We start from the raw sequence: 13,131 nt of genomic DNA on the forward strand, positions 1-13,131 counted from the left end.
GCCTTGAACATTTTTATATCGTCCGCATAAAGGAGAAACGAGGAGTTTTTGACCACGGAGGAAACGTCATTGATAAAAACAGAGAACAGAAGCGGGCCTAATACCGAGCCCTGAGGAACTCCGCTGGTTGGAGTGTAAACAAATGAGGTCTGTCCATTTACACTGACAAAGCAGGACCGATCAAGAAGATAGTTGCGTAAGAGGGCTACAATTGAAACGTCGATCTCAAGCAGCAGAAGCTTTTGAAGAAGTAATGAGTGAGTAACAACGTCGAAAGCTTTGCTCAAATCACAGTACACAGCGTCTACCTGACTCCTCTGAAGGACTTCAGCTGATGTATACGTCATAAAAGTCACAAGGTTAGTTGTAGTAGAACGACCTTTTATGAAACCATGCTGATTATGTATGATTACATGTTTGAGGTGGAAGGAAAGTACTTTGTGCAAAGCTAATTCAAAAAGCTTAGAGGTTGCACAAAGAAGAGAAATGGGGCGGTAGTTCGAAACATCAGATTTGTTTCCTGATTTGAAGACAGGGAAAACACGCGCCGTTTTCCACACGCGGGGAAAGGCAGAATTTTTCAAACAGTTATTAAATATCGTGGTTAAAACAGGGACGAAGGTACTATTGAAGGCTTTTATTATGGCGGCTGGAATGCCATCAGGTCCAGGGGACAAAGATGGTTTCAAACACTTAAGACTCTCACTTACTAACTTCTCGTCAAGAAGAACGGAATTAGGTGCGCCAGCTGGAAGGCATACTGAATCGCAACGTGGAGATTTGTACACGGAGGAAAAGTGTTGAGCAAAGCCGTCAGCGACGTTCCGAATTTCATTCCCATGAGAGTCAACTAAGTGAATATGACTATCAGATTTATTCGAGCGTTTGCGAACGTATCTCCAGAATTCAGTAGGACGATTAGAGGCACTATTCTCTAAATATTCAAGATAGGACTCATGATCACGCTTGTACAGGCGTTTGCAAAGGGAACGCAAGCGGCGAAATTCATCTGCCCATGTATCCAGCCCAGGGCGTTTCGCTTTATGGTGGGCCCGCTCCTTAAGTTTCAGCGCTGTTCTAAGTTCCTTGGAAAACCAGAACGGAAACTTGCTTCGAGTAGGAGTGCGCACAGGTATGTACTGGCGCATACCATTGAGAACTATTTCAGTGAAGCGACTGACTTGTTCGTCAACATCGCTGATTTCGTCTAAGACGGACCAGTCGACAGAAGAGAAAAAACCGAAGAGACCAACGTAGTCGCCAAGTGCATAAGCGAAACGGGGGGAATTCCCCGCACGATTTGAATTAGCAGAAGGTGGGACAGAAACCGAAGCCGTTATTAGAATTGGAGGATGAAATTTGTCACAGCGAGTAAGTGAGATGTCAGATGTCGAGACACGAACATTTTCAAAATTAGATAAACAAATGTCAAGAACATTACCACAACAGTTTTCAATTAAATTGTGTTGCTGCAAGGTGTTAAAAGCTATGAAATCTAAAAGCCGGTTGCACTTACTAACTACATAATGATTGTTGTGTGAATATGTAAAGGTATTCCAGTTAATACCTGGAGTATTAAAATCCCCTAAAATGAGCAGTTTGTGCTTGCTATGAGAAGTGATAACATATTCAATAGAATGTAGTACATCATCGTAGGCAGGAGGAGGCAGATTAGGGGAAATATAGAAAGCTGCCAATAAGAGTTTTTGATGTCGAGTTAAAGTTAGCTCTAACCAGACAGATTCTTCGATGGTTTCCAGGTCGGAACGCCGAACGCACTGCACGGAACTGTCAATAGCAATGAGCACTCCTCCTCCCTTTTGTTTAGAAGCTGATTCAGGGCGGTCACTTCGAAAAACAGAATAGTTATTAGGAAAGAAGTCACCTGAGTTAACTTCGCTAGACAGCCAGGTCTCAGTAATTACAACAGCCGAATAACAAGAGGCTAAAACATTGGAAAAAAATACAGGTCCCTTAGTCCGAAGACCTCGGGCATTTTGGTAATATATATCCAAGTTAGGGTTGACTGCAATCAACCGTCAGCTCGGAAGGATGTAACATACCATCCAGGAGTTTTCCACGAAAAGCCTTGAAGATGCAGCCCGTAGGCCACATCGAAGGGTCAACAAGTTGATCGTAGAATTCCGCGCTGACTGTGAGGTAGAAGGACGAGTAGGAGTCATATTTCGTTTTCAACCGCCGGCAGGAAAGGGGGGTGACGTTCACGGACTTCAGATGGTTCGTTAAATCAGCCGACGTTGTCTCGGGGCACAGCTTGGAGACGAAAATAGCCTTCGGGCGCTTCTGAGGTCTGGCGACGTTCAGACTGTATGAGCTCGACGAGCCAGTGATGGCTGGGCTACGGTAATAATAATAATAATAATAATAATAATAATAATTTTTAGGAAAGGAAATGGCGCATTATCTGTCTCATATATCGTTGGACACCTTAACCGCGCCGTAAGGGAAGGGATAAAGGAGGGAGTGAAAGAAGAAAGGTGCCGTAGTGGAGGGCTCCGGAATAATTTCGACCACCTGGGGATCTTTAACGTGCACTGACATCGCACAGCACACGGGCGCCTTAGCGTTTTTCCTCCATAAAAACGCACCCAGATTGTTATGGAGTTGTATCCGATTATACAAATTTTTGAGGTTTGCCTTCTGTTAATCCTTCTGAATGGAAATGCATCACTATCTGCAGCGATCATAACCTTGATTGATTGTTGGTTGATACCACCAATGAACGTGAGATGAAATACTCCAGGCTAGTACGGCGGCACCGCTGTAAATGTTGGTTAGAAAGGCCGATTGTTCATGTGCGAAGCCTGGACGCATGCTATAGGCATCTAGCAGGCATAAAAGAGTGTATCAGAATTTAACTAGTACCAGTTGCTAAGCCATTACCTTCAGGCTAGCTGGTAATATATGCTAGTAACGTTCACAGAAGGTTACCATACTACCTTTGTACTACTTCTCCTCCCCCCCCCCCCCCCTCCTTTTTTTTATAATGCAGGACGCCTGTTATGACCTAGAATGCAAAAAGTGAGCGTAAAAGCAGACTTCATTCTTCAGTGGGCTTGATTGTACTGACGAAATCAGGCTGAGAAACGAGCGCCACATGATGACAAGTACTATCCCTCGCGTGCGAATTCCCTTGTATGCTCTGCACAAGAGTCAAAACACAAAGAGGATTTCCTCGACAGGCCAGTAATTGAAGGGAATTTGCAGCATGGAGCAGAGCTGTCGTCGCTGAGATCGGGTTGCGAACACTCTTCACTGAAACGCCCGAACTCACGTTCCTGACTGCGAACATTATTATTCAAGATGAAGCGTTGCGTGTGTGAAATGTAGCTATTTGTGAGGTGTACAAAAACCGAGGGACTTGACTCTGTACAGCATCTGTGAGGATTAGATTGCGTAAGGTTTTAATGAAATGCATAAAATAAAATTCAAGAGAATAAAAATGACTTATTCGCTTTCGCAAATTCTCACCGCGATGGCTCAGTGGTTTTGGGCAGAGTCCTGAATTTGACGTTTAGCTGCGCGGATCAAACCTTGGCTGCGGCGGCCGCATTTTTATTGAAGTGAAATGCAAGAACGGCCGGCTACTGTGCGTTGTAGGCAAGCGTTAAAGAACCCCATGAGTTCTGAATTAATTCGGAGCCCTCCACTACGGCGTCCCTCATAACCCATGTGACCATGCGTCCCTTGGGACGTTAAGCCCCGTTTATAAAAACAACACACTTGAAAATTTCTTCGCATCGAAGTAGTCGCAGGTGAGTTGACGAATCAGCAGATACTCTGTTCATGCGCTATACTACGCTCTTGTTTTAGTAAATAATCATCTAAGAAGCGCTTACTATTAGTATCAATAACCAGAGCGCGAAAAATTCGCTAGACATTCCCATAATCTACACAGAGGTGATATGAAACTAATGAAGCAGTCCATGCGTTAGAAGGACCTTAAAACTGTAGCCAGTTGAGCGTGAAATGTTCTCTTAAAGCCTTTATGTTTGAATGCCAATCCGTGCAGCTCGTGCCTTACTTCGTGATGAAAGCGATGAACTCCGTGCCCGGCCTGCCTGGTCTGTTCGTGGCTTGCGTCTTCAGCAGCGCCCTCAGGTATTGACTCTACGCTGCGCAGTGAAGCTTGTGCTGTGGCCATCCTCTCCACCGTGGCTATACTGTGAGCCACGTACAGCTCAGTGGCTATGGCTGAGTGGCTAGGACGAGGCTGCAGGTTCGAATCCCGGCCGTGGCGGCCGTATTTTGATGCAGACACGAATTTCGGTGTGCGTGAAAAAATTTCAGGCGGTAAAAATTAATCTGGAGCCCAGAATGGAGACGTGGCTACGTAAAAATCCACCAACTATCGCTTCTTAGATCTGCGATGATATTGTCAAATAAATTTTTGCGAAAAATAGTTACTGTTACTGCGCTGAGAAATACAGTGCTTATGTGGTGCATACACATCCCCGTGGCCGCGTCTCGTGAGCAAGAGATCTGCCACTTCTCGTTCCGCATGTGAACAAGGGTTCCGGGCGGAAGGTTAGGTTAGGTTAGGTTAGGTTAGTTATCCTGCGTTTTTCGCGATATTATTCGTGTTCCAGCACGCTGTCCTCAGGTTTCAACTCTCTGGCTGCCGTCACCTGGGAGGACTTGCTCGTGCGGCACATCAGCCTCACTCCCCGCCAGGAGGCGTACGTCACAAAAATCATAGGTGGGCACCACTCCACTACTCTTGCACCCTGCGTTTTGTCTCAATGTTTTCTTCGAAAAACGCGAGCGCTTGCTCTGCGCCTGGCTCAGTGGCTCCACACTTGGACGGCCTTCTTCTTCTCACGGGCTGAATCAAAGGGGGTAGCGTCCGGTCTCTCCCATAGCGTGAAATTGGCTTTTGGAAAACCGCCATTTCTCGCAAGCGAATAAAGTTCCAGAACTGCATTGTGCAAACAGGACATACCCCTGGACACATGGAGGAAGAAAAGAACTCGGGAGAGGCGGTTACGTCACATTTTTGAAGCCGCTTAGAGACAAGCAGGGTTAGAGAGTCGTAGGATTAGAGACAGGCTGTAATCATAAACGCTCGCTAAAGGCTCGCACCTGTTCCGTTTGTCGACCGACCGTGGCTTTGACAGTTCCATGCGCGCCACGATGTCGGTGCCAGCAGCTCCAGTTATAAGGTTACTTCAGATACCTTTGCTCTCACTAACGTTATCTACAATTATCATCCCAGCTGCCCTATACGGACTGCTGACAATTGGCCTGGCGTTCGTCGCTGGCACGGTGGGATCCATCCTCAAGGTAAGCCGGGGTCGCATCATGCTCGGAGGCAGGAACTGCCGCTCACGCACACGTCAGCAGGACTTCTGACGGCACATGAGCTATGCACGTGAGGGAAACCTTCACATTCTGCCCGATGCTTGACTGTCAGGTTGAGCGGCGATGGTGGTGGTGGCGGTAACAACTTTATTCGAAGCAAACAATAAAAGAAGGCCCTCAAGAGTGGGCTATAAGCTCGCTGGAAAAACGAAATTTTTATTCATGTTTCTCTATTTCTTAAATTAGCAGCAGTAGTTGTATCTCGAGGTTTTCTGATGTATACGGCGGTAGTGCCTGTAGTGACAAAAAAAAAAATTCACAGGACGGTCACGACTATGTAACGCGAGTTTCAGAGATGGCTATTTAGGCGTTTAGTTTTGGGGATATATTCCGGGCGCACTAGTGGTCAAGTGATGCACCCCTGCACTGGCAGGTGGCTGTTCCGAACAGAGCCGCCCGTAGGCTTATGCGACCTAGGTTGACCGTGACATAAGGTCACGTGACATAATGTCGCGTGACGTGAGTCACGTGATCGCGATATTAACGCACTCGCCGGTTACGCCGACGGCGACGACGAGAAAGCCAGGGACGGACGCCTAACAGCTATCGCTGTAAAAAAAAAAAAAAACATCTCCGCTCTGGAGTCACGTGGTCACCTTTTGACTAGCGAGAGCGTAGCTTTGCCATGTTAACCAGCTAACCAATGACATGACATATCATCTGTGATCAGCTGATGAAGATCTGTGGTCTGCTGGCCTGGGAGTGAGTCGTTGAAAGAGGGAAGACAGTGCCGTGGTCATACCTACAATGAACCAGAAACTATGCCACGTGCATTTTACTCGCTAAAGCGACATATTTATTTATTTACAGATACTGTTGGCCATGTGGTCGTTACAGGGGTGTGACGTAACACGAAAAAAGTAACATATAGTTACTGGCAAATATCATAAACGAGTACAAAATTCTTCATAATCTACAAAGTCGCATTTCATGCAACGTAATTCATTACAACACATGTCCCAGTTCGCACTACAAATTTTCGATGTCGAACTGCGCCTAAAAGGAAAGCAGTACATTTGTTGTCACCACCCGCTACCGTTTCACGCGTGGTTTAACTCGCCACACCACCGGAGCACACCGTTCGTGCGCACTCAGCTGATATGCATTTCAGCACTGAACTTCAACGAGCAGTGCGCGGTTTGCTCGCGTTTTGTTTTATTCAGTGTTATTTGCTGATGCAGTGTACCCTCTACGTGTCTCAACGAAAGCGCGCCTTCTTCTTTGCAGGCAGCTTTCGCCATGTCGGGCGCTCTCTCAGGCCCTTTACTGGGAGTTTTCACAATGGGACTGCTTATCCCGCCATGCAACAAAAAGGTGAGTCCATCAATTACTGCACTATGTGTTCTAAGAAAAAAAAAACAGGAATGTTTGTCGCGGCCATGCTTGCATTCAAAATGTGTGTAAACTATACGCAGAGTAAAGAAGTGTAGCCCTCTGAAGAGAGTCTGACATGCTGACAAATATGCACAGAAAAAAGTAACCTCTAAATAAGTGTGTGCGAATAGTACTTTTCTTAAAATCGAATCAAATACGAATATGCACATAAAACTTAATCGAATATTCTCACGAATATTCGCTACCTATGAGAATATTCGCACAGATCTAATAACCGTCTAATACAGCGAAACGGTGTGGAGATTTAGCTATAGCTGTCAGATACTCGGCACTGATCTCATCTAGGGGATACGCAATGTCATATTTGCGTACCCATGCCTTCTGGTTCTTGCGTGCCAAATTGCTCTCATTGTACGTCTTTTTGTAACCATGTGCCTACTCCTGTAGTAATTCCAATCGGGAATGATATTATTATGAAATAAATAAATGTACAGGAAAATTACCGTTTGGCGCGCTGGTGATGTCATAAAATAAACAAAAAGATGAGAGGAGCGAGAGCTCAGTGTGACCCATATGGCCTCCGAGGCTGAGCAACAAGGCAGGGTTTCCTAAACCTACCTAAGCCGTGCAGCGTTACCAGATCTTGGAGGCCATGCATGAGAATTATCAACACTGCCGCACAAATGGATCGCGTCGTTGCGCTCAATCTTTAACCGCAGACCAACTGCAGACCAATCGCAGGCCAATCGCGGAAGCATGCTGTGTGACGTCGGAGTGGGCTGTATTTTTCTAACAATCGACAGAGAAAACTACGTTATATCAAACTTGTTGTCAATTGTTAAAAACTATTCGAGAACTTTGGAACATATTCAATTCCTTTCGAATAGTTTTTAACACGTACTATTTGATTCGTTCAGCGAATCGAATAGGAGCATATTCGATTCGCTATTAAAAAGGATGTTTTAGAATTCGACGAGATTAAAGAGGTAAAGTCTGCGAAACTTGCAGGCAAAGCATGCGGAGTCCATTTGGGCTAGCGTTTGAAATGGTGAGGTAGTCGCCGATTGAAATCTCGACGGCCTCCAACCTTCTCCGTAGCGCACAGCACCTACTGGGGGGCGCGTGATGGAGTCATATACGGCACCGGGGCTTTTCCAGCACATAAACGCTTGCTTTGAAGGAAGAAAAACCAATGGCACCGAAGCCAAAGCCCACCGAGCGTTGCTTGGCAGCATCCAACGACGCACGACAGGGTGTGGTTGACTGTAACGGAACTTCGAAATCCTACCGTCCGTGCCGTCACACCAGGCTTCTTTGCACTCCTCCGGTGCTGTGAGGAGAAGCCTAAATTTAAACCATTGTTTACGTCACTATTTTCAATGCTAGCGCGAAAGAAGCTTGGATTCCTTACGTACAGCCTAAATATATTTGAATCCTTGAATATCGCTTAATTATCAAAAGTGGTGCAGTTGCCCTTTAAGAGTGTTAGGGGGCAGCTTTAGGGAGGAGGAGGGGTGGGGGATAGAGGGGTGCGGTCCCACGAGCACTACGTTTTCTTGGAGCTTTAGCCGCAGAAAAAAAAAAGGGGGTCAATGTGGTTTAGTTGATACAAAAGCTCTCAATTGCAGAGGTGGAGGAAGAGACCGCTCTCCTCTTTTCCACCTGTCCACCCTTAACAGCGGGCCTGCAATTGGACATGTGCCTGGAACCGTATACGCAGGGCGCCCTGACAGGTCTCCTCTTGGGCGAGGCCATGTGCCTATGGGTGGTGGTGGGCTCGCTGTTGTACGCCACCTCCGACGAGGAGCTGCTGCCTACCTCCGTCGAGGGCTGTACGCCCCCTGGACCAGCCGCCGACCACGTGTTGAACGTGTCTATGCACCGTCCGCCGGAGGAGCCGCAGTGAGCGCCCCTCTGCCGCGTGACGCACTCTCACGCAATTCTCAGTTTAGCTAAATTATCTTGAAATTGCAAAAAAAACAAGGATTAGATTCGAAGTCAGAATCCAACGGGCACTGGAAGTTCCTTGGATGTCCTGCGGACGTCCTGAACGTCCGCAAGACGTCCATAGAAATTTTAATGTGCAGTGGGAAGTGGCTGAATGTGCTATAGGGGCTCATCCTTTCGTAACCAATTGCACTGCCATGAGTATTAGTCGCTCAGGAGCAACAGTCACTTTTTTTAGGGACTAACTGCAATATGCAAATGGATATGAGGCATAGTTAGCCTCTGCGCAGACTAAGTCGGAACGACTAAGCGGCTTAATTCGTTCTATTTTATTTTCATGCGACGGCATTAGAAGAAGCCTCCTCGAGAAAAAAAAAATGTGTCGTCGGTCATAAAATTCGCCCGTTCGCTGCAGGAAAATGACGTCACCAGACCTGAAGTGACGTCACTTCCAACAAGGACATCAATAGTTTCAAATGCTATCGCATTACCAACGCATAATGTAATTAGGTGTCCGTGTGGCTTTTTTTTTTTTGCCCAAGGCGTATAGTGTAATGCGTGGTGTGGGCCTTAAGAAGCATATGGACAGCATTTTACATTCATATGCAGCGCCGAGAGCGCAATGGGCGGGAGAGAGCGTGGTTAAAATGTCACAGCCGCGGAGCAACGCATTGCACACACTCATTCCCCTCCTTGCTCGCACCCCTTTCCTCATGGTTACCTTTCTTTGCTCTAGGTGCGCTTGTCGAGGTCGGCTTGTTTCCTTTCCTCGAGAGCTCAAGCCCCCTTCTCTCTGTTATTAGCTTCACTCTGGCATATTTTCTCTCCTTCGATAAGGGCCACTCTTTCTCCTTTCTGTCAAGACATCGCCGGACGTCGGACTAATTCCAGAAAGCACTGAGTGTGGCCTTATAATGCATGCACTTATCAGTCTTGCCTGCGCAGCTGTCGGGTGTATCGTGCTCACATGTAACACTGAAACGGCACCGTGGTCTGTCCGCTTTGTCCGCTACCACTCTTCGAGCCAGTTCCGCATGCAGTGTGCCCCAAGCAGCCTCTCACGATTACATGCGCTGCCGACTGACACGGTGGGCAGGTTGCCCACCACCAGGTAGGGACGTGAGCAGCCTGTCGCAAAACCGGCTTCAGAGAAGCAGATAGGCAAACAGACAAACACACAACGTCCAAATGCGGGGATGGTCACTATAAGTGCTAGCGCACCAAAAAGGGTGTCGAAAACACCTGTGCTAACCTTCAATGTGATCAGAAACTGGCATTTCTGCTTTGATTCTATGTTTTGCCTCTATATCATGTAACTAATAAGTTCACAATATCCGAGTGACTGGCGTAAAAAGTTTCTTGCTGAATGTTGTTCCAGATGTAATTTTTCCTGCCTTAGAAGTTACGAAATGCCAATTTTTGTCAACATTGAAGGTTTCAACAAGTATCGTTGACAGAATTTTCGTGTTCTGTTTCGGTCTTGTAGAGGCTGAGACTCGCCGAGTTTTGAGTAAATTTTTCTCAGGGAGGCACTCGCGCAAATTAGGTAACCATTTTGCTTGCAATGTGCTTTACGTCATTATATATAAGACCTTTAAGCCTCCTAACAACTTGTCACGTAGAATTGAAATACCCGTTTTTGTTAAGGGCTCTAATGCTGCGATAGTAACACATGCCCGCAAGAGGCGGCTTCGCCCGCGACAGGGAATTTCTAAGGGAAAGCACGCTTGGCAGGGGCCTCAAGAGTAAATTGCGTCTTCCACGCGTGTAGTTGAACTCAACGCTTTCGGCTAACGGAACAAAATATCTTAAGTATACTCAGGCTTTCTATGCGTGTACCATCAAGCTCTATAAGAAATTGACAGAAAACCAAATACGATGCTCCCATGCACAGATGAAAAGACGCGCGTTACAGAACGACCCTATGCTAGGCAGCATTAATATTATTTATTTAAAGGCCAGGGATAAGACTAATCACATCATTTCCGGCTCTATGACGTTAAAGACAGTTCAATATACGCCCGACTTGGACTGCTAAGTGTCTTCGTAGTACAGTTTTGTGAAACGTACTACTAATGTGAGCGTGCTTTTTTTTTTTCTTTTGACACAGAGTGTTGTGGAGACTACTTACGAAGGCTAAAACGCAGCGCACGTATGGGGAACGGTGCCTATAATAAGTCTTCAGACCAAAAGTCCGCAACTTGGAAACAGGAACCACTATAACCGTTTTTCTTCATTTAGGGGTCTCCTGAAGCTATACCACCTGTCGCATTTGTTCGTGCCTGTCTTAGGCTTCTGCATCACTCTGGGAACAGGCATCATAATCAGCATACTCACAGGTGAGTTAGCTGCAGTGTGTGAACGCTATACTCGCGGTCAACTTTATGTGGCTCTGCAGCCAAGGCTAGGCAGAAAAGGGAAGGAGACGAGCCTTTGTCTCCTCGAGGCTGGAGGACTGAAGCGCAACTGCCATTCCGTGGCAGCATCTAGTCCCGGAAACGTTATGGACGAGGCCAACAACTTCACACAAAACAATCGACTTCTAATGTTTAACAGTTGAGAGACCATGCCACTAGCCCCAAGGAATTATACGATTAGGCGGTTGAAGAGAAAGGAGCGGTCAAGGCAAGGCGGGTGATGGAGAAAGATGTTTCTGTACAGTAACTGGCCAAAAGATTGTGGTCCCTCTTCTTGTTTACTGGCCGGTCTGCCTGGTGCAGTGACACAGCATGGTGCCAAAGGCCCGTCTCCGTCCTTAAGCTTTGCTGCAGGCACATTCTTCCTGCGTTCACCTTTCTCTCTAGCATCACTTTCGGGCAACGAGGTCTGCAAGTTGCTCGCTGTACGATTGCATTAGTCGCAAATAACCCGCCGTGATCACTCCAATGCTTGCGAGGAATCATGACGCAAGAGAAAGCTTCACCTCGGACCCAAGCTCCGATTTTGCTGCCGAAGGTCATGCAGAAATGCTCTAATTAAGGTGCAAATATAGATCTGCACGGAGGCATTTACACTCTGAAAGACTAAGGCTGAACTTCGCCGACATATGGCTAGGTTGATTAGTTGAAACACGTGCTTCATTAAATGCCGTTCAGGTGCACACTGCTCGAGGCATCTGTGTGTGTCATGGCGGCCGAGGCGGATGTTGATTCGGTTGCTTCCGACAACTTTAAAACGAATTCCCTGAGCTTTGCCCACACCAGAGCGGCGATCGTGCTACCGTGTTGCTGAAAGTACACAGTCAGACAGAAACAGAACCTGAAGATTGCGAAACTCAACACTTAATCTGAAGCTCAGAAATACGAACACGTTAACATTCTATAAATACGCCCGTTACAGCACTTGAATCAAAAGGAACTAACATCTTCAAGCTATGCCATTGATCCCTTATGGACTTGTGTAACAGGCAAACATTCTTCTCACAGAGCAACTCTGTCAGAAATTTCAAACTTTTTTTCTAAATTAGCTGCAAATAAAAAAGCGAATTTCTACATCGGCAATATTACAGGTGAAAAGAGAAAAAACAAGGACCCTGACCTGTACGTGGCATGCATTGCCAGGCGAATGACTGGTAGCGACGAAAAGGCTCAAGAGATGGACTGCCTAAAGGTGAACATTGTCATTTTGAAATATCATTTCAAGGCAATACAGCCAATAATACTGTTCCCAGTTCTTTGCCCAGATGATACGCTACTTCTGTTGCAGGTGGTACAGTCCGAAATAAAGCAGAGCGCAGTCAATGGTGGTGGACATCATGTTTCCAATTGTGCAAGAAATTGAAAGCTCCTTGTGGCTAGTGTCATTCCTGATCATCTATTTTCACCACCGTGCTGCCACATCTGCAGTGCCCTTAAATTCCTGCAGAGAAGCCAGACTACCTTTGAAGACATCATTTGTAGCCAGTCTGCTTCAAGCAGCTCATCCCCAAGGCTTTTGTGCCAGCTGATATTGGGAGCAGATTGGTACCAAAAGGACAATTTAAAGATTCCTCACAATGGAGATAGCCAGACACAGAGAGCCCTTGTAGTGGTTTGCTGGAGAACATGAACAGTGCATTAAAATGTGGCATGGTACGACAGGACCTGGCTACAGGAGATGCCGTAATGGAATGCTCTGGATTAGATTCAACCATCCGGGCATATATGATGTGCAATGATATTGCGCAGCATGTGGGCATTTGCCTCCAAAATTCAGCTGCTGCAGCCAGGATTCTACTTCAACTTGGGCCTAGCATGGTATCATATGGCATGCAGGATTCAACGTCCCAAAGATGCATGTGATCTATGAGAGATGCCGTATTAGAGTGCTCCAGATTGATTTCTACCACCTGGTGTTCTTTAACATGCACTGAGATTGCACAGCACATGCTTGCTTCCATTTTTATCCCGTCGATATGTGGCTCCCAAGGCCAAGATTTGATGGCTGTGCACCGCAGGCAAGAAGTAAAAGGACCAAACACTATTGGAG

The 13,131-nt window shown here is 46.5% G+C and overlaps 1 protein-coding gene across 2 annotated transcripts in view; it reads left to right on the plus strand.

Annotated features, from left to right (window-relative positions):
* LOC144093438 (sodium-coupled monocarboxylate transporter 1-like) overlaps nt 1-12,466 on the plus strand; it is a 28,601-nt gene extending 16,135 nt beyond the window's left edge. Inside the window, exons 9-16 of one of the 2 annotated variants that reach the window (XR_013306272.1) lie at nt 4,034-4,122; nt 4,611-4,720; nt 5,237-5,304; nt 6,610-6,696; nt 8,438-8,619; nt 10,956-11,003; nt 12,173-12,273; nt 12,370-12,466. Coding sequence is in view for 1 of the 2 variants with exons in the window: in XM_077626810.1 (XP_077482936.1) it covers nt 4,034-4,122; nt 4,611-4,720; nt 5,237-5,304; nt 6,610-6,696; nt 8,438-8,619; nt 10,906-11,003; nt 12,173-12,273; nt 12,370-12,444 (810 nt within the window). In the remaining variant the exon portion in view is untranslated. Of the gene's footprint in view, nt 1-4,033; nt 4,123-4,610; nt 4,721-5,236; nt 5,305-6,609; nt 6,697-8,437; nt 8,620-10,905; nt 11,004-12,172; nt 12,274-12,369 lie in introns of both variants that reach the window. The other variant, XM_077626810.1, reaches the window with a different exon arrangement.
* Nucleotides 12,467-13,131: the final 665 nt, after the last annotated feature.

The sequence above is a fragment of the Amblyomma americanum genome, chromosome 6, assembly GCF_052857255.1.
Source record: "Amblyomma americanum isolate KBUSLIRL-KWMA chromosome 6, ASM5285725v1, whole genome shotgun sequence".
Taxonomy (NCBI): domain Eukaryota; kingdom Metazoa; phylum Arthropoda; class Arachnida; order Ixodida; family Ixodidae; genus Amblyomma; species Amblyomma americanum.